At 41.5% G+C, this 21,465-nt stretch overlaps 1 protein-coding gene across 1 annotated transcript in view; it reads right to left on the bottom strand.

The window, feature by feature from the left end:
* ITPR2 (inositol 1,4,5-trisphosphate receptor type 2) overlaps positions 1–21,465 on the bottom strand; it is a 263,492-nt gene that overhangs the window by 52,936 nt on the left and 189,091 nt on the right. The window contains exons 43-45 of the mRNA XM_054188393.1: positions 19,923–20,033; positions 14,957–15,052; positions 13,604–13,723 (exon numbers count right to left, since the gene is read on the bottom strand). Coding sequence (XP_054044368.1) covers positions 13,604–13,723; positions 14,957–15,052; positions 19,923–20,033 — 327 coding nt within the window. The remainder of the gene's footprint in view (positions 1–13,603; positions 13,724–14,956; positions 15,053–19,922; positions 20,034–21,465) is intronic.

Here is a 21,465-nt window from a genome sequence, read left to right as displayed (position 1 = left end):
ACGTCAGGAATCCGATAAATACAAGCTAGAAAGAGCAGGATGAAGACCCCAAATTCTGTAAGATCTATTTCACTCTCTACATTTTGAGACTGCCAAACCTGGGGGGTAAAGGTGACTTTTTATGACTAGAATGGTACAAAGAGATCTAAATAGGTGAGGCCTAGTGTCCTGTAAGCAAGCAGGGTTTTCACGGAAGAGTCAGTTCACTGGAAGCGTCAAACATGTTAAACTGATTTTCTAGAAGAGTCCTATGGAGTATTACTATAAGCTCTGGATAACTGGCTGAGAAGCACAAAGACACAAAGAGTTTCTGTGCCTTGAAACACTATATTTACAGTATTACTATTAAGAAGTATCACAAACATCTAAAAAAATAGAAACAAAATTATTTAAAAAATTATTAGTCTTGTCACCGGCTCTCTCGAGTTTCTTCTCCCAGTTGTAAGGCAGCAGTAAGGTTATCCGATGGGGGAGATACCCGCCTCACAGGCACACTTGACAGGGGGAGGACACTGGGTTAGGTAGCGTCAGGAGCGTGTGGGGGACTGGGGCTCGTTTTGGGGAGGGAACTGGATGTGTCATGGGCACCTGTAGCACTGCACAGTGCTCTCTCGGCCCTTACCCCATGCCCCAGCTGCAGCTCGCTAGCCAACCCTCTGGGGTGCCAGTCAGCCCCGTCTAGCATGTCAGAGCAGAGAGACGCCACCACACAGACCTGGAAGTTCATGAACTACAGACCTGGGGGAAAGTGAGGCAAGAGCTGTTTGTACAGACCCGATGTCCAATGCATGACATCCTATAGATCTGCTGTAAATTATCTTCATCTCTACCCTGTCAGTAACCAGATATACCAGCCCAAAGGCCAGTGGTCTTTCACCAGGGAGAAATGAGACAAAATGTTAACTCGCAGCAACAGCAGAATAATTGCATCTGTTCAGATTAGTTTCACCTTGCTGTGAAAACAGGCTCATGCAGCTGGGGCTCATTTAAAGCCACAATCTCTTCCTCTTTTTTCCCCTTCAGTCCCTTGGCTTCTGGAGCCTGGCAGTTGTCCTGGTTTAAGGTAGAACAGAACCAACTTTCTGTTCAGTGATTTTACTTCTTAGCTAAGCCTCTTCTAACTCTCTGAAATTAACAGCATATTGTGCAGAAAACAGTTCATTCTCAGAGTGATAAGACCTATGTTTATAATAATGCCAAGGAACGGTATGCAGAGAGGCTCTTGCTTATACTTACAAGGTATCTGACTTTGTTATTTGCCCTGCTAGAGGGTCAGAAATGGAAAAGCGTAGAGGGGTCATACCTGTGGGGAGGAGCGGACAGGACAGGTGACCCAAAAAATGACCAACAAGGTATTCCACCCCATCTGCCCCATGCTCAGTATAAAAACTGAGGATTAAAAAGGTCAGCCCTCTTTCTTCAGTGGCCGGTGTCTGAGGAGGACCCTGTCTGTTCGTCTGCCTTTGATCCTGATCCGTGCGTTCCTGACTCCAGATCTGGAATCCAGTTCCCGTCTGTCACGGACTCCAGTCTGAGACTTTCCCAGTGCCTGCCAGTGACATCATCCTGAAAGCTTGGTACGGTTTTGTATATATTGTATCTATTTTATTATTTCCTTTTTATTTTATTATTAATATTTCATTGAAGTAGTTTAGTTCCTTCTTCTAAACGCGTAAATCTCTTTATCTCGCCTCCTCCTCTCCTTGGAGCGAGAGGTGGGGGAGAGCATCTGTCGTCCATCATTGGCCAGTCCAGCCTAAATCACAACAGCAGTGTGAGATCTGGCACCACCAAACCCCCTCACAAGGGGAAACCCCAGTCATCTCACTGAATGCTTCATTTTCTGCTTAGAGAGAAAGAAAGGATAAAAAAGCTGCCTGGGGACTGGCAAGAAAAATCCCAAGGACCGAGAAACAACAGCAAAAAGAAAGTCAAGGGAGTAGCAAACAGGATGGATGAGAGACAGAAGAGGACAGGAGACAGAAAATGAGATCCTCTTCCTTGGAATGCCAGGACCTTACCACATGCCAGCTCCCTGCCCAGGGCAAATGAGAACACTCCTATTCCATCAGTAAACAAGGAGAGAGAGAAAGCAAGGAAAAAAGGAAATGTCATCTTAACCATAACTGAGCAGAAATTTTTATTCCAACTGGCTGTACGAACAGTAATAACAACTTCTCAACTCCCCACGTTCCAATCAAAACTGAACAGTGCTTTCTGCAATACACAGGGCAACTTCCTTTCCAGAAGTCATTACAGTTTTATACAGCGGCACCTTTGCACTCTACCACAAAGCAATCTGTTAACAAACATTAGGAACAGCAGGGATGGAGCAATGGGAGACTCTCAAATCAAGTATTCATTGATTTCATTTAGATGATTATACTGTACAGAGCAACCAAAAGGGTTTAGAGTTAATCTTCCCCTGATGGCTTGTGGTACGTGAGCAAGGCCCTGGGTGGTCCAGATGCTTTGGATTCTATTGCTGGGTCTTCCATGGCCTCGTGTAACCTCTGAGACACCACCTCTCCTCCCCAGCCTACACGTGGTGCACACTACAAATTGTGGGTAATAGTGATCTACCTCGCAGGGAAGGGAGAAATAAAACACCTTGACATTATCACATAAGAGAAACCACCACAGTTAAGTGATCTCTATCACTATTATGTTTGCAGCCTCCATAGTAATTTTATTGCTATTTTTGCTGTGGTTTTGCTGTTCTTTTATCCCTCATGAAAGCCAGCAGAAGACAAAATGACTTGCTAATATTTCAATGAGCTTTACTTCCATTTGTCGTGTTTGCAATTTCTTTTGCAGGCAAAGCTCACTTGCAAAAAAATAAAGTGTATGTGTGGGGAAAGTTCAGCTCAGATAAAATGTATTGCAACAAAGCAAAATTAATTTGAGGGGGGTGGGTGTGAAACATCTCTGCAGGCTATGAGTAAACTGTCACAGGCAGCTGTGCTTACATGAGCCAAACCAGCTCAATGCATACCTTGGTCATGTTTGGTTTTCAGTGTACACTGACCATACTGAACATAGCATGTGGACAGCAGTATGCAATCTAGAGTGTTCTAACAGGATAACACAACTGCATTTGTAGACTGCCTCCTATGGTTACTGTAAGCAAAATTTTGGAGAGTACAGGATGGAAGGACATAAGGAGATGATGGAAGTGTCAGACATGATTATGGGAAGATAATAAGAACGCTCAATGAAAAAGGAAGAAAAAAGAAAGCCGCGTTACTGCAACTAGTCTTCTTCACAGCATAACAAGGAAGAAGATCCCAGACACATGCAACTTCTATGAAAGACAGATAGAACATTGTAAGACCTTACCAAAGGTCTTATAAGACCAAAGTAAGACCGAACTGGCATGCTCACCAACATTGTACAGACTCAGTCTGTGAAAGACCAAAATCAGCAACAGACCAGCAAGCATATGGATCCCAAATCCATGCAGCAAGAGAACTTTTCACACCTAAAAGCCACCAACACTTTATATACATACAAAATATATACATAAAACTGAGATAAGAAACTGTGAATGGCATACCCTTTTCAGGAACTCTCAAAATCCTTTTGTTATCAAGCCCTTTACTTTCTAGGTTTCTCCTCTTATTCAGAACAGTGATTCTCTGCAAACTAGCTATCTACTGCTGTCTAATATGTGGCTTCTAAAGAAAAGGAAGACTAGCACAAACAAAAGGGGGAACTGCTTATGACACTTATTTTGGTGGCAATGTGGTGAGGGGAACCACAGTTTTAAGTCTTTAAGTCTCAAGTATGGACATACTTCCTTCAGTAAGCCATAAGACTAGAAGACATTGACTGGCACCAAGAGTAGAGCAGAAAGTAACTCATGAGCTGATACTCCCATAATGGGCTCATCCTCTTCTCCAGGGTCTACCTAAACTACGCAGAAACCTGCTCGGTTTCTGACCTGAAGTGTGAGACTTGCATCGCTGGCTCCCTCCTCTTGTCTTCCCACTCTTAAGTCTCATCTCATACGTTTGCAGTATAGCACCATGGTGTCTTTTGCACACTGTGACCCCTTAAGCTGGATGCAGTTCACCAACCCAAACTGTGATATAACCACCAGCTCTGCTACATGCACGTATGGTTTGGAAGATGGCCACTGTACATAGACTGCACTTGTAGAGGCTGGGATAAGCAACCTACCAATCTTAATGAAGCTCATTAAAGAGGCTTAAGTCCTCAGTTGCAACTTAGTATCATGGCCCAGCCTCCATGATTCAAGCACTTGAATATGGCCATTATGTGGTCCTCTTAGTTGCCACAGCAATAGCAAAGTAAAAAGCCTGTTCATAGTCAATCCTGTTAGCATCCCACCTCTTCAACAGGTATTTCCACAACACACAGAAAACCATAATTTAGTCATTCAGGTTCAAAACCATATATGAGACTAAAGTAGCAAGTAAACAGCTAAAGCTGCAATCTGCCAAATTCACAAAAGACACACATTTCCTAATTTCTGCAAGGTTCTTATGTATGTACTTTGTGGGGGACAAAATAGGGCAGTTACCACATGTGGAGACAGAGGAACTGAGAGGTGTCTCCCTTCAAAAATTACAGTGGTAAGATTTTCCATCTTTTCCAATCATGCTGTTGAATGTTTGCCTCACCCTTCAATTAGCAGAGAAAAATATCTTTTAAAAAAAAAAATTTAGGGGCATAGGAATAGAGAAAAGGGAAAGTAAAATGGTGAGTTGCTCTTTCTAACTCTGTATTATGGCTACTGTCCTCCAGAGCGCACTTTCACCTGGCACCTATAAAGTAACAGTTCCTGGTGGGAGAGAAAAAAGGTAAAAATTTCATCTCTCTCCTCATCAGACATTCACAAATAATGCTGCTTACCAATACCAGCTAAATGGTGCTCTGCAGACAAACTCATAGAAAGAAAAGGCTGAAAAGATCAAGTTCATTTAAGGCTACTACAGATCATCATTCGTAAAACAAATTCTCAAAATTCTTGCCTGTACATAACATCAGAGAAACCATTTCTTTCACACCGGCTTGATTAGATGCTTGTCCGTGTGCAGGTCTGAAGGTGTTTTACTCCTATAAACCTACTGGTGGTCATAAGTAACTGATCACCTCCCTTTTGGTGCAGAAGAGCGTAATCAGCTGTTAAAACTAAATTTCACAGCTGGACACTTTTTAATCAGTAACTCTTAAAGCTGCCTCAGAAAAAGTGCAAGGTGGACCTCATTTTAACTTTTCTGTGCTGTGTTAAAGAGGACGGCAACTGACGTAGCTCTGCCTACTTGTAGATTACAAACTCAGACCTTGTCTATTCTAGAAAACTCTATGATGACTGAGATACCTAATTAAATTATGACATCGGAGGAGATGAGAGTTAAAACTGAGTAACTGCAAGGAACAGACATATTTTGACATTCTGATTAATACTCTTTGTTTTTGTTAACCTGTAATCAAGACGGATAAAAAGTATGTCTTTGTTAGAAAAGATGTTCCCCCCCTGTTTTTAATTAAGGTGTAGGATTTCACAATGCAGATATCTGAGACCTATTAGAACCGATCTGATAATATTAAGTAAGACCAGGCTTCACTTCCATGATATTTCCAAGGCTACCCTCACTTTGCCTCAAAACAAACCAAGTTCCTCTTAGCTTAGAGTAAAATGTTTTAGTTGTGCTTTACATATAATAAAAAGAGCACTTTGGTTTATTTGAAGGTCACCTCTAATGGAAAAGCCCCAGCTCTGCCTCCAGAGCGAGCCTTCACCTACAGTAGACTATTACAACTCAACACTTTGTGTAATTCAGCTTCCTTAATAAGGGGAGTTTGCTGCAATCTGAACAAAGTAAGTAGCTACATTACATATATCTCTGAAGAGAAAATAGGTGGGCACCGCAGTTGAAGGCAACTGAAAGTACAGTCTACTTTGAAGAGTGACTTTGTAAAGATGGCACTGCGTGGTTCCACATTTATGGTCTCTCAGTGACTTCTGGATTGAGTTTACTCAGTTTACAAGTGAAATGAATTTATTTCTACTTAACGCTCCTCCATGCAAATTCAATCGACAAGCTTTAAGTCAAGCCGTGCTCTTTTTTGTCCATGCATCATCACTCTTAATGAAGACTGTGCATGCCAAATGCAAGTGGGGGACTCTAGGGTAAACGTACGGTTTGAGGGAAACAGGTCCAGTTCTCTCCTAGTATAAATCAGTATTGCTTGCTTACTTTCAGTGGAGGCCTTCCCGTGTAGACCAGCCGAGGCTATGGCTAAATGAAGACACATTCTTAAAGTGGGAAGCTAAGAAACTGCCCTGCTGGTGATGGAGAACTGACGGCTTTCTCCCCAGCCTGTGCTGCTTCAGATAGCAATAAAAAGGTAGTATGTTTATTACTAATACAGGACTGCAAACAGAGCCTGAGAGCAAAGAATTTTTTAAACAATATGTCATTGTCCCACAGCCAATTTTCAGAGTAAAACCACAGATTAATGTGAAGATTTCACAATGCAGACATTTGACAAAGAAAGGATATTTCTTCTGGTGTAACGTTTGGGCCCTGACACCAATACGACACATTTCCCAATGACAAAAAAATCTTGTAAACCACAAAACACAAGGACACAGGATTACAGAAGTTAAAGATAGAAGAAGAAACCCACAAAGCAGAAATATTAAGGCCACCTGTGCACTAGAGAAATGCACAGTCGCCACAGCCAAACAGGATATATCCCTCATTAATATTACATGTAATAAAACACATACACATACATATAACAGACAGTTGATCTTACTCTAGAGAAGTAGAACCAGAAAAATTAAGACAAGCTAAAACCTTTGTGGTCAGTAAAAAGCTCTAGCCTGAATCCTAGCAGCCTGTCAATAGGACACCAGAGGGAAAACAGAGGTCCCCATGTAGATCCCTATCAAAGTCACAACAGGATTCTGAGGTGAATGCTTCCAAGGAGAAGGGGGGAAAAAGAAAACATCGAAGGACAGGTTGCCAAGGTTTTAACCTGAGACCTAACAACGAAGCACAAGTTGCCAAGGTTTTAACCTGAGACCTAACAGCAGCCACAGACATTTGTTTAATCTTTCAGGTGCTCATTAGTGTCAAGCCCCTGTGGCAGCCTCCATACTGTCTCTCTATACTGTAGCTGGCTGAAGGTAGAGTTATGTACCATACTAATGAGCTGCAAGGAGGGTGATGTGCGTCATTGGCTTCTGTTTCAATCTTGGCAATCTAAGTGTAGAAGCCTTGCAACAGCTTCTGATTCTACTGACATTTAATTAGCTGGTGTCATTTTGATGCCATAGCCTGTCTCATCAGGATGATAACTACAAAACAACATGTGGAGCATAAAAGTTCTATGAGAAGTTTCAGGTCTGGCAGCCAAGGATATGAGTCCCCTGACAGTCACGGTTCCTGGGACTGGTCCCCATTAGCCCTTTGTTTTGGCACTGCTATCAGCAAGAGCTTCTCTGTTAAGGAGAGAGAAACAAAAAAACCCCACTAAACCAGACCCAAAAAACTGCAAACCTCAACAAAGCCTTGCAAAAACCTACATTGTTTAGCTCTAAAAATTCTACCTGTCCTGCAGAAAGGGAGCATCCCTATTGCACAAACTCACAGCTATTCATCCTGAAGGACAGATTTACCCTAAAGGATAGGTTTGATCACTTTCTGGCCTCAAAAGGTAGTCCTGTTTATTTAACTATGTATAGCATTTTTCTCCATTTGCCATCACATGCTTGGGAAAACAATCTCCAATAATATCTACCAATTGCTGCTTCCTCACATCAGATGCAAAATTTGAAACAGTCATTGCTACACAAAATGCGACTGATCTGTATTTTCACTCAATATAACCAGTGATTCTGGTACAGCACATCCATTTACACCAGACCTTTTGGTATTTGAGTCTTTTTTCCAAAATCCTTTTTTAGAGTGTACCAGTCAGAGATGTATAAAAATTCAAATGAACCAAGCCATTTCATTCACAGAACAGAATCAACTCAAAATCTTTGTCAGAAGAACCTAGGCACAACCTAATGTTTTGTGAAAACAGACACTTATTGGACTAATGGGCCACAGCTCCGTTTTTAAGCAAAGCATCTACCCGAGGCAGAGGATGGGCAGAAAGAGGCCAGCAAGCTTAAAAATTCACTGAACCAGTGTGGTCGCCAGATCTCAGCTCTTCTGGAGGATCCTCGCTGGAGCTAAAGGCTGCTTCCCAACCGGATGAGGATAAGCCTATCTTTTAGAGCAAAATGCTCTAAGAACTCAGACCTCCCACAAGGGCAAGACCTCTTTTAGGCAAATGTTATGGGCCAATAATGGTAACACCAACGTCAAGGGTGAAGGTGTTCTTGCAAGACTTTTCCACTTGGCTTCTGTTCATCTCTTTTCCATGGTATAACCATGATGTTATAATTTCAGCCAGTTAATGCCCACTGCACTCTACTGGGGGTTGTAACTGGTTCCACCCATTCACTATCCTAAATAGCCTTCCAGGTGTTTCTTTGCTGTGTCTTATAGAAGGTGCTTGTTAATGCACAGTATTAAGTAATTAACTTCTGCCTTCTTCATCAACATTTCTTTTTAAACAATCAAATTTCACCCCAAATTTACCCCTGACCACAGTCACACTTACTTCATGCAGAATACTGTTTTGTCTGCCTGGGAAAACCTAGCCAGTTCAGAAAGCTTTGGATCCTGACGCTAAAGGAAGAAGTTACATGCAGTGATCCTATCTCACATTTGGAGGCATACATGCACAGTGTTACCTCTCGTGTTCTCCATACATTAAACCATGGAAAATCTTGCCCTCATCAATTTAAGCAAGGTCCTGATTTGAATTCTATGTGGGTCAAGACAAACGGATGGGTACGAGAATTCACATTTACTTTATAGTATATGTTTCAGTAAACGTATTTTATTTTATGCGCGCACACACAAACACAAGGGAGGAGGAGGACCAAGGTCTACGTTCATCTGCCTAAACATTAAAATACAGCTAAGTGAAGGAAAGCCAGCAGCTGCTCCAAGCTACAATACCAAAAATAGCTACCCACAAAAAAACTTAAGCCTTACAATACCTCCCTTACACTCATGCACACATTTGTATCCGTTATCTTATGAAAGCTCTTCTTGCCTTAACCATCCAGAATACTAGCAGCACAGGAAAGTTTATTTGAAAAACAGAGGAAGGAATATGGCTTACTCATCATGTTCAATTGCTACAGTATGCTTAGTAGTACTTGAAGCAAGAACCTTGCAATTCACAGCAAACCCTGCAACCTTTCTCTCAGTTTATTTTAAGAACTTATCAATGGAAGAACACTTCCATCTGTATTAGTCTATCAGACGATAACCTGGTTCAAGCTTGTGTTTGTTTATGCTTGTACAGCATAAACATGTGCTTGTACAACTGCATCAATATCAAGCACTGCTAATTTCTTCTAACCTTATGAGGTGGAGGAAATGACTTTTCATTAAACCTTGGTGCCACCAGGAAATTATAAAAGTATAAGTATTTTGGTATCTCCTTGGGATTTAAGTAAGTTTGTAGCTTAGCCTCATAAAATACCCCACCCTTCTATTTACCTGGAGGTTACAAAGGTATTGTGGAATTCCAAGACCTAGGCTCCCTCTCCAGCAAGGCACTTTAGCATACACTTAAAATTGAGCAGCTGAGTAAACATTCTGCTCGTCTGAGAGCACGGAACACGCATGAGGAAAGGGGTCACGCACTAGGTCAATACCCCATGCTCCTGCAACAGCTTTGGGAACTAGATGGAGGAAGGGCACTGAAAATTTGAAAATTTTGTTAAAGTATTAGGATTTGCTTCCCTACTCCCTGCCCACTCACATCTTTCTAGATCAAGGACATGTCTACATAGTTTACCAGGCAGATGAAAGTGCATTCTTCCCATGCTGCAAGCTGACTAGAAGCTGTGTAAAGTTATTTCACGTTCTTCTGCACCTCATGAATAAAGCCCCACCTGAAAGGTACAGTGTCAGAGCTTGGGCTTCATGCCCTGTTTAGACAGTTTTTATCTACCTGAAAAACACAGAGAAAAACTCCAAAGTATTTTCTGTTAACAGAAGCACATGCATATATGCATGCAAACTACAGGAGCTGGTGGTTATAACCAGTGCCTTATATCTTGCTTCACAGGAAACGTAAGGGGTCACGAACCTCATAGAAATACTGCTAACTCCAAGAAAGCTTTTTTTTCAGTTTACAAACTACTGAAATACTTCATTATAACTAACAGGTAGTAAGCTCAAGTAGTCACCTGAAAAGACAGAGGATTTCTTTAGCCTTTTACGATTTTTTTTTTTGGGTAGCCATTTAAAAACTTGATTCTCCTACACTAAAACTACTGCACATAAGAAGTGAGTAAGTATGAAAATTTTTTTGTGCTACTATGTCAAAAGCTTTTGTAATCTCTACAGAGACATCCCATTAAGATGAAGTCCCTTTGTGGACAGCCTTACTAACTTTGCAAAACAAAGTGTAGCCTGCTTTAACAGGAACTTTGAGGCGACAGCAATAAAAGTACCACACCAATTTCTTTTGACTGAAGCTGGAAGAGGTGTAAGAGCTGATGGAACTATCCATAACACGCCACCGGCATTCACCCGAGACTACTGTAAGAAATTAGCAGTCAAGTTGAAGGCTTGGCTCTGAGCATGACGTTTGAACAAGACAAAGAAAAAACAATCTCCTCCGTGGATTTTCAAGAGAATCGTGAATGCTCTCTATCTAGCAATAATAGGCCTATTTTTCCAGGATGTGACCTCAAGCACCAGTTTGAGTCACTCCTCCACAAACAGCTGTAGAAGAGCTACGTCTGGAAGGAGCCCTACCCCAAAGGCAGGCTGCAGAGTGAGGGTGCAGCTCAGGGCGGTTCCTCATGGATAAGTCAGTTCTGCTTTCTCTTGGTGGCGCTCCCTTCTCCTCTCCGCTGATAATACGTTGAATGGCAAAAGTGAGGAGCAGCAGTGTCCAGGCAACCTGGAGTCAGGGCAGGGGAAGCAGCACAGCTATGGCACATGGCAGGCTGCGGGAGAATTAAGAAATCAAGGAAAGAAAAGAGGGGACAGAGAAACACGTGGGAGAGATGTGATAACTGTCATGACATGGCATATTTAACAGTCAGCCTCTTACCATTACGTCCCAGGCTGCTGTGCCCACCTCTGTGTGTGTGTAATGTACGTGTGTTTGTGTGTGCTTGCGTGATGTACGCGTGTGCACGTGCACTTGCATAGGTTTCTCTGTATGCATTTGGGGTAGGGGTTGGGAGGCTGTAAAGGAGATTTAATAACAGAAATCTCAGCCTTGCTTGTGACATATTTATAACTTTCTATGCACTGTGGGTCAAACATTTACAAGAATGCCTTTTGCTTCTGGTAAAATCAACCACAGGAAGGGCACGGAAGGATGTAGTGGTGGCAAAATGCAGAACCCACCATCGCCCTGAAGAGTGCAACGACAAAAACTGAAAGTCTGAGCTCCCCAAAATAAACTGTCTGTGTTTGAAGGCTGTAACAGCAAAAAGAGGAACTCTTGGTCTTGATTCCGCTGTTACAGAGGGACCAAAAAGCTTTAACTAGAGCAAGTGGTCACAAGCAAGTGGCAGGAAAGTGACTGATGGGCCACACTGGTTGTAGACAAAAATAGTCAGATGAACTGTGAAACTGTAAGGAGCACAGCAATGAAATATTATGTAAATCAGATCAGTTAAGCCGAGTGGAAGGCCCAGCCACCAAAAAGCCACTTCAACGCAGCAAAGCATAAGAGGGTGTTTGGAGAGTGGAGCCAGCAAAGGAATCTGACAACAATGGTCTTACTGAGGAGGGACCACGCTCGTATCCTGCCCATCCCAGGGCGAGCAAAAGGGCACACTTGGAAAGAGTTTGGGGTTAAAGATCATCAGTCTTGTGCCAAGAATCATAGCTTTTCATTAGCTGAGGAGAGAGGTAGGCCCCAGATTGCCTGCCCTTCCATTGCTTTGTTTTGGTATGGGGCTTGACATGGGTGCAAAGCTATTGAAAACAGACACACGTACTGTGTTACAGAAATGCAAGAAGAGGAAAACAATCCTTTCTTAAAAAAAAGATGGGATATTTTTACAGCATACAGAGCCAAGCACGACATTTCATTCTAGAGAACAGGAAGGAGCTCAGTAAATTGCTGCCGTGAGCCTCATGCAACCAAAATCCTGACTACAGACCAGGCGTTTGGAATAGCTGTGGGGGTGCTTCATGGCCCTCCACAGCACCCTGCATATGTGTCTAGGGACAGAGCTTTATCTACACCTCAGTTAGCTCGTGTGCCCTTGGCAGTGACCTCTCTGGTAAAATGACCCCAGCAGTCACTTCATATATAGTTTTAAGACTATATTCTATTCCCCAAAATTTATTTTCCATTGTCATGAGTCCTGTTAAGTGACCTAACGCCAACTGTAGACACAAGACATAATATACCAACACTTCAATTTGGCTGACAGGCATTTAAATTTTCAAGGAGTAAATAGTCATACAAGGTTAGGTGCTACCAGATACTTTCTAAAAATTCTGTCATCTTTGGTGGGTATCTTATGTACATACAGCGCAAGAGTGGAACACGGTCATCCATAACAACAACATAATAACAAGACTTACTGATGTAAATGTGCTGCAAGCACGCAAGCATAATTCAGTAACTATTTTTCCATTCCTTGCTTGAAAGAAACATTTCATGATACTAGTGTAACTATAGATTGCTTTTTTGCCTTTTTCCATTGAGTATTCAATTCCTAACAACACTTAGTAAGTATAATGAATGTGGAACACTGCCTATCCCTATCTCTTTATTTTTTCTTACTTAGTAAAAACACTATTCAAAAATTCCGCCCTTATATGACATATCAAATGCTGTCATTTATGATATAATTAAAAAAACCGCAAAATGTGGTCTTTACTTTTTTCATTTAAAAAACTTTTTTCAATGTTCTTAACACAATTGAAAAATAAACTATTTTTGATACCAACTGCTCTGAAGAATTAATATCCCATTAAATAAAAACCTTCAGTGTCCATTTTACCCTTACCAGTAGAGAAGTAAAAGTGATCAGAAAAAGCTTGAGGGCACTACAACATAAGTCAAAAGGAGAAAACAGTGAAAAGGTCCAGTTATTCTTATTGGATAATTAATATATCTAAAATAATATGAATCTTCTCAATTCGAGTTCACTTGGTAGCACAATTGAAGCTACTATTTAAATACACCAAAAACGGTAACTTGACTTATGGTTTGATTGATATGAGCTGTTAAAATTGAAAGAAGACAAAGTTAAGTGTACATTAACTGCTTTGCTCTACATTATTATTTCACACTAACAGAGCCTACCAAATCCTACAGAGTGCCTACTCTTACAGCGAGACTCCTCGCTTGTCCTGCTCTCAGCAACCTTCCAGATAAAGTCACATTATGCACAAACATGAGCCAGAAATCACAAGAAGGGAAAACTCCCCTTTTTGATCAGTCAGGTCTTGCGTGGAGTTTAACCATGTAACGCTTTTCTGGGAGCAGTCACACAGCAAACAAGACATACCTGATGTGCCAAAATATAGATATTATGGCCAACATCTTTTGGGGAGATGCCATCATCTCCATTCTCCTCCTCATGGTCACATTCAAGGCCTTGGTTATACGCGTTCTTCATCACATCCACCTGTAACACAAACCCAACCAAGGAGAGATGAAATAACTGTCATTCTCTGGCAAAAATCACTGAACACTGTGTTTGAACACGCTCGCTTTGTTCAGCTCTTCAGCTCAAGCCTGGATGAGTGCCCTGCAGTCCTGCAAGACACGCAAGAAGCCTGAGAAACGCTTTCTGAATAAAGACAAGCTTGAAGTATTAATGAAGCTCCAAACCGCTATATCTCTCATCAGCAAAACTTCCGCAACCGTGAGAAAGGAACAGGGATGCTGAGCCTTTCTTAACAGGTACATTCACAAATGCTTCTAAAGACAGATCTACAAATACCACAGGTAGGGTCTTGTGGCGCTTAGCGTTGCAGCCGTGATCTCTGGCTAGGGCTGGATGCAACATCACTCAGCTTTCTCTACAAAGTTTAACAGAAAAAAAAACCCCAAACCTAAACCGAAAAGAAAAGGAAGATACAGATCTGGGCAGAATGCTGGGGTCATTTCAAAATATTCCAAAGCCTCTTATGAGATCAACAGGGGGAAATCCTCTGTTCCCCATGCAGGGCCTGATCCTGCAGTTGTACCTTAGGGATGGCCTCACCATGCTGACGTGCCACCATGGTGATGATTACCCCAAACCAGCAGACCACTGTGCTCTGCACAAGTGCAGGGACTGATGCCCACGGATCCTAAACCCCAGGTTTTTCAGTCGCTGCTGTTAGATGGTCAGTTGGATTGGAAACAGTATCTCCAGACCTACCATCTGTTTAAAATTCTTGGAGACCTAACACAAGTATTTGGGTTGTTCCAAAATACAGCAACAACTGTTTGTAACTATCTGTGTGCTCACGAGTCATATATTTATAACATACAACATACATACATATAGTATATATATTATATGTCTACACACAAGCTTCTGTTAACACTGTTTCACAAACTGTGCAAGCTTAATTTCCAAGCCACTGACAAAGCGTACTTGAAGACAGTCTACCAGAGTATGATAATTTAGTTAGGAAACAATTACAGAAAAGTGCTTGGAACAGATAAAAATAATGAAGTCGTAAAGACTGAAATCATGCATGCTTGATCCTTTTAAAGTACTTTTAAGTGAATTAGTGCTATCCTCATACATTGTGTCACTATATGCTGCCAACACTTTTCAGCTTAGATGCAGATCATTTTAAAAATGTTTTAATGACAGGGTTTTTTTTCATCCAAAAGATTTATGAATATTCAGAAGTTTTCTCACCAGTTCTCTGGGTCTCATGTTGAAAAGGATTCTTTCTGCGTTCTCGCTGTCTTGCCTGCTTTCCATAATAGCCAGCAAAAGCTTTGAGGCATTGTTCTAGAGATACAAAACCAAGTTAATGCAAATTTAAAAATCTATTTCATGGATTAACGACCCTTGCATTTGTTTTAATTGAGATTATGAGGACCACTTTTTAGCGGGTAAGATTTTTAAACTACTTGCGTCTTTTACTTTACTGACATATTTATAGGGTGTTTCTCCCATTTTAATGTCAGCATACTGTAAGGCTAACTAACCCTGCACGCTATATTAGAAGAAGTACTTTAAATATTGAAAAATATTCAACTTAAATACAGAGGCTTTATTCTATACTGTGCACAAGAGGTGAAATCCCATTTCCTTTTCTTACTGGCCACCTAGCAATTTTTGCCATGGCTTTCTATTAATACTTAACAGAGGTAATTACAAAATGTATTACACAAAAGATTTCATCATTCAGGTAGGTTTCCCTCCCCTTTGGTCTTTATAAAGTCTGACTGGTTATTATTTGAAAGGCTTTAAAATGAACTGCTTTCATACACTCCTGGAATTTTGTTTCACTACCAAATATTCCTGAGGGAACATATAAAGAGATTCTTTACTTTGTCAACTGGCTGCTTTTCAACGAGACCTCTCCCAAGGATTAAATAGCATGAGTTTTAGCAGCAGTAACCAAGTAGTGCCTTAGACTTTGGAGACCTGTCTGACTTCCAGTGAAATAAGATGCTGTGAACAGGAGGGGGAAAATGGTTTTAGAAGTTTGACTGCTTTCCGGCAGACCGTGGTTGCCTTGGTTCACCTGCCACAGCATCCCTTCATCATCCTCTACTACAGGCGGAGCTGTGTGAACACTTAGAAGTAGACTGCAGTCCCACGATACAGGTAAGGGCCAGTAAAACTTTCAGCCCACCATAAAACCTCCTTCTCAGCTGCTTATTGCCAGACGTCAGCAATTCAAACTGAAATTTCTTGAAGCAAGGGTGTGCCTCAGACAATTAGTATGGACAATTTTGGAGGAAAAGGGTTCAGCTGCTTTTGGGACTGAGACAAAAGATGTTATTTTCTGCATGTTCAAGCAACTTCTGTTTTAAGCAGCCTTTGTATCTCCAAGTTTTGATAGCAGAGCTGAAAATCTGGAGGACTAGAGGCCAAGATAACACAATCAAGCAAGCTGTAGTCCCCAGGGAATCCCAGCCAAATCTGTCCAACTCGGAAGCCTTTTTTTTTTGGTAATTATTATTTGAATACTATACTGTAGAAACTTGCTGGAATTTTCGCTGCTAAAAGCCCTCAGAGTTTTCTCTTGGGGGACACAGAATCACAACAAAATCATCCAAGTTGGATCACAAAATTCCCCAGTTAAGGCTCTCCTTTGGACTGATCTTTCAGCAGTCCCACCCCCTGCTCAAAACAGGTTGCTCAGGGCTGTGTCAAGCTGAGATTTGAACATCTCCAACTGAAGGACTGTAGGATTAGAAGTCAGCAGCAGAAGAAAGGAGAAGACGGAAGGCGGGTGGATGAATAGAATGAGGATTTACACCTGACAGGGGAACTAGGACGTTCTGGGAGAGGAGACTGGGAGCTGAGTGAGAAGCCAGGATAGAGGAGCCTGGCTTGCCAACAAAAGGAAGAGGTAAGGACAAAGAACAACGGATGAGAGGAAAAAAACAGACTGGGACTGGCTAAAGGAGAATGGGACTTCACATGGATTTTTCCTTTTGCTCCAGAATAAAACCAGCATCATCCATTAGAAAGATCTGATCAGATTCTTTACCTTGCAACCTACATTATGATAACAGGTAGAGGGAAAGGATAGCATTTTAAGACACCTGACAGGGTGCTGCTCTGAGGAACTGGATGCTTCTTTTTCTCCTGCAGTTTTCCCTTACAATGGTGACCAAGTCAGTTGTGGTAGCATCGGCAGGATTTCAAACCAAGGAGGAGGGAAGGGGGCAAGACAGAATGTGAGGTAGCTTGAGAAGGAAAGGGAGGAAACAGCGGAGGAAGACACTAGTCTACTCACTCATGGGTGAGGAGGACTTTGAAGCTATTTCCCAGTGCAGACAACCCTGGGGATGAAGAGAAGCCTGCTGCAGCTCCCAGGAAGTGAGGAAAGGTAGAAGGTGGGTAGGACTTTGTATCATCAACAGCCAGCTTCTTGCTACTGACACAGCAAAAGTGGCATGCCATAGCCTAGAATTACAGCAGACAGACACATCCTCCAGGTTTCTTTTCTCTCTGATCACTTGCACCCGATGTTGAGATGCTCATTTCACTACTTGTTCTGCATTTTCTGCATGCTTTGAGACCCTAGGATCTGATTTCCGTTCCCAGATATCACTGAGGAAAAGAGGTCCATTACTTGGAACATATAGTATAAAGTTATGAATAACACATTAGTACTGTGAAAAATCAGTTCCCAGGTGCTACAAACAGGACAGACGAAAGTATTTCTGGCCTTAGCTTCTCTTTACCTGGGTTCCCATCTCATCTCCCCGTAAGAATTTTGGAAAAATAAATTAATGTGTGAAGAACTAGATACAGCAAAGCAAGATGCTATGAGAAAAGCCAAAAAGACACTCATATTAGATTCTCTCTACCCTTAGACTGATAACGTCTCTTCATCCTGCTGCTATAAAGAGTGGCAGATATTGAGGTCATACTGTGTGCCAGGGCTTAAATATAAGTCAGTAAGGAAGGCCAGGGGGTCATACTCAAAATAACAAGAGGCAGAACACAACAATGACCATCTGTGCACTCAGTGAACACTGTCTACCCTGCTCACTAAATGATGCAGGAGTCCAGTGGAAAATATAATCCATGAAGATGTCATTAAATACCACATCACAAACTATGTGCAAAACAAGCTAAATTAAGATGGCATGGGAAAATATAATTCTGCATTGCCTTTGCTTTGGTTGGGGGGTATGAGTTCAACATATAATGTTCCCTGAAAACAGTGTCTGAGCTTGTTTGTATCTGTAAGTGTGTGGGCCTACATACCTTGCATTCTGTATTTTCACTGCAAAATTTATGTATTTGCAACTTTGGAGTTGCCTATGAACACTGACAGATTTTCAAAGTTAAACATTACCTGGTAAACTCAGTGCTGTATCATTTGGATCCATTGACACTGAAAATAAAAACCACTAGCTTCTTAATTTGGATCTAATTCTTTACATCGCATCTGGCCTGGCACTGTGTCCAGTTCTGGGCTCCCTGGTACGAGAAAGACATGGACTTGCTGGAACGAGTCCAGCAAAAGCCACAAAGATGATTAAGGGAATGGAACATTTTTCACATAAGGAGCAGCTGAGAGCTCAGGCAGTTCAGCCTGGAGAAGGGGGTTCTTATCAACGTGTATAAATACCTGGTGGAATGGAATGAAGATGAGGGACCCAGACTCCTCTAAGTAGTGCCCAGTGAGAGGACAAGAGGAAATGGTCACAAATTAAAACACACATGAAATTCCATCTAAACACAAGAAAATACTTTTCTACTGTGAGAGTGACCAAACACTGGAATAGGTTGCCCATACAAGTTGTGTAGTCTCTATCTGTGGAGATCTTCAACTGGACACAGTCCTGGGCAATCTGTTCTAGCTGACCCTGCTTGAGCAGGGGGGCTGGACAAGATGACCTCAAGTTGTCCCTTCTAACACAAATGACTCTGTGATTCTGTAAAATCGTAACCATTTCCACAGTTTGAACCTTTGGTATCATTTATCTTAATTCTTGTTATTTAAGTAAGCGTAAGGCATATATAGTCTCCTATGAATAGGGTCAAACCGGTCCTCGCAGTCATGTCGCTAAACTCCATTTTTGGTTATTACATGTAAAATATGTTCTACAAACATTTGCCAGCTTCATGATAATGGTAAGTCAAAATGGCACTGGAGTTACTGTAGCTAGGTCTTTACAGGGACTGAAATTTGGACTTCAAAAGAACTGTCTGCATGTTCACAGTTAAATGTCTGCGTAAGTGTTTTGCTTAAAGGCAGCCTGAATTACAATGCCATTCAAAAATGTAATTACAGTTATTAAAATCATGTGTAAAGCACTGTTGATTTGATGTACATGATATATAGCTATATTAATTATTTAATTAGACATTCATAATGTTGCCAGTATGATGCAAAGCAGCTACTACAAAGTTATTTGCTGGTTTTGGGGAGGAAACGGACCATCTGTAATGGAAATACTTTATTTGGAAGGCAAGAAAAGGCAATAACCCAAGGTTCTTCCCGGACAAGTTCTACCCTGCTTGCCAGTCAGTCTAATGGCAGAGCTCTTCCCTGCACGCAATGGCACACAGACCAGAGAAACTTATCTACGAGCCTACCCAGCTCTTGACAGAGTACAAAACGAATTTACAAGCCTTCCCACCCTACTCTTGGCCCTCCCACTCTATACTTTGTCTCCCCCTCAGAGGACACTAAGAAGGGAAACAAAATACAATTTACTTTAACCTTGTTTTCAACTTTATTTGACATTACAGGTCATCTGATACATTGTTCTTTTTTCACAACATCTCCCTCTGAAGTAATTTTTAAGAGTTCAGTATAAACAGATGATGTGCGATTTGTTACATGTCTGTATAGTGTCGCTGTTTATCAATCCCGTGAGATTTTACGCCCACAATATACTCTTCATGCTAGCTATATCGTGTCTGTTTGATAGGACTTGTTTTTTAAAAAAAGCTGAGGGCATATTCCCAAACGCAACAGTGTGTCAAAAGGCCTGTGGTAGAGGGCCTGATAAGGATTCAGAAGCTGAGCTGAATTCATTTGCGACGTTTGTTTTCAAAGGCTGCTGAGTAGATTATGCTATGGTAAGATTAAGCAAATGTCAGGGTGCCTAGAGCTCTTGCATAGGTATGTCTTCTATTATTACTCAAACTTAAATAAACAAATTTACATTTACCGTACCTTTAGCTGAAGCACCAAGTCCATGCAGTATTTGCCAAGAGGGTTTATGTCGTTCAAGATGAGTGCAATTATAATATCAATCCCGTTAGATTCGTGTGTGGCTATGCAAGTCTGCAAAGCAAGGGAAGAGAAGGGAGTCAGGGGGAGGGGTGAGAGGTGAGAGGGAGGGAAGGAGGGGGAAAAAAGAGGGAGATGGGACAGGCAGAGGGAGGGAGAGAGAGAATACGCACATCAGAAATTTTCAAAACGAAGACCCAGAACTTGAAAGACCTTGTAACAGCCATGAGTCTCCCAGCCAAAGCACATCAGACTGAAAATGTGCCACAGGAGGTGCTGAGGGAGACTTGTGCGGTACGGAACTAACCCCAACGCTGCCACTGCTGAAGTACACAACCGGAAAAAAGGTGCTGCAAGCTAAAATGTGCTTGCAGTGAATCATGCAGGATTTGGCGCCAAGCGGTTCAAGTTAGAGACACCAGCCCACAGACATGCTGCCAGATTCAGCTGAACACACATGCAGAGACATAGAAGACATGCTTGAGTCACAGAATCATAGAATGGTTTAGAGTTGGAAGGGACCTTAAAGATCACCCGGTTCCAACTCCCTGCCATGGTGAGGGACACCTCCCACTAGACCAGGCTGCTCAAATGTAGGCACAAGCAAATTTGCACACTCAAATTCTTAACTTGCATTCAGCAACCAGCATTAGTATTGCTGTTATAGCATGAATTTTTCGCAAAGATTAAGGTTTTCTACAGGCATTCGGACATGTCCTGCACAGAAGGACACTTCTGGACATGGAATTCAAAACTCTAATTATGACCAATGGTACTTCCCAAATGCTTTTACAGCAGGGGTCCCAGACCTTCTAAAACTTGGAAAGGAGTGTCAGTTATACAAGCTTATATTATTTTTTTACAACAGGTGGGTAGGACAAGTTTTCCAGAAAGACACAGAGATGGGAAAAAATGAAAATGAAAGTGTGAAGCATTTGCCTCTGAAATACACTGAATCGGACTTGCAGTTGGTGTAAACGAGCATAACTCAAATCCTGAGTGACTTCCCAGCACGTAGGTCTAAATAATTAAGTGTAACTACTCATTCCTTTCCATTATCGCTGTTACTCAAGTAAACTTGTTGGAGAACAAATTAACTTGAAACACACATTTGGGTTGGTTTTTTGTTTGGTTTTTTTTTATCTCTGGTCCTGTAATTATTCTTTCTTTTACAGAAGTTTTTCCCATCCATTAGTGAATCAAATACCACTGTTTAAAATTTAGTCCACTAAAGGATTTTTGTCTGTTTGTTTTTAAAGTATTAAGTAAAAGCTGTTGATTACCAGCAATGGCAATAGAAGCACTCTGCACTTCATTTGTGCATGTTAATGAAATAGCATTAACACTGCCTGTATTTCTTTATCTATTTCTAGTTTCACGAATAGATTGCCTCTGTAATTTCACCCACCACAATTTTCCGATTGCTAATCCATAGTAAAAATTCTTAAGTTTCATCCATTGTGACAACTTCACTACAGTTCTCTTC

This window comes from Rissa tridactyla, chromosome 1, assembly GCF_028500815.1.
Source record: "Rissa tridactyla isolate bRisTri1 chromosome 1, bRisTri1.patW.cur.20221130, whole genome shotgun sequence".
Lineage (NCBI taxonomy): Eukaryota > Metazoa > Chordata > Aves > Charadriiformes > Laridae > Rissa > Rissa tridactyla.
The sequence above is the reverse complement of the archived record's forward strand: the minus strand, read 5'-3'. Positions and strand labels throughout refer to the sequence as shown.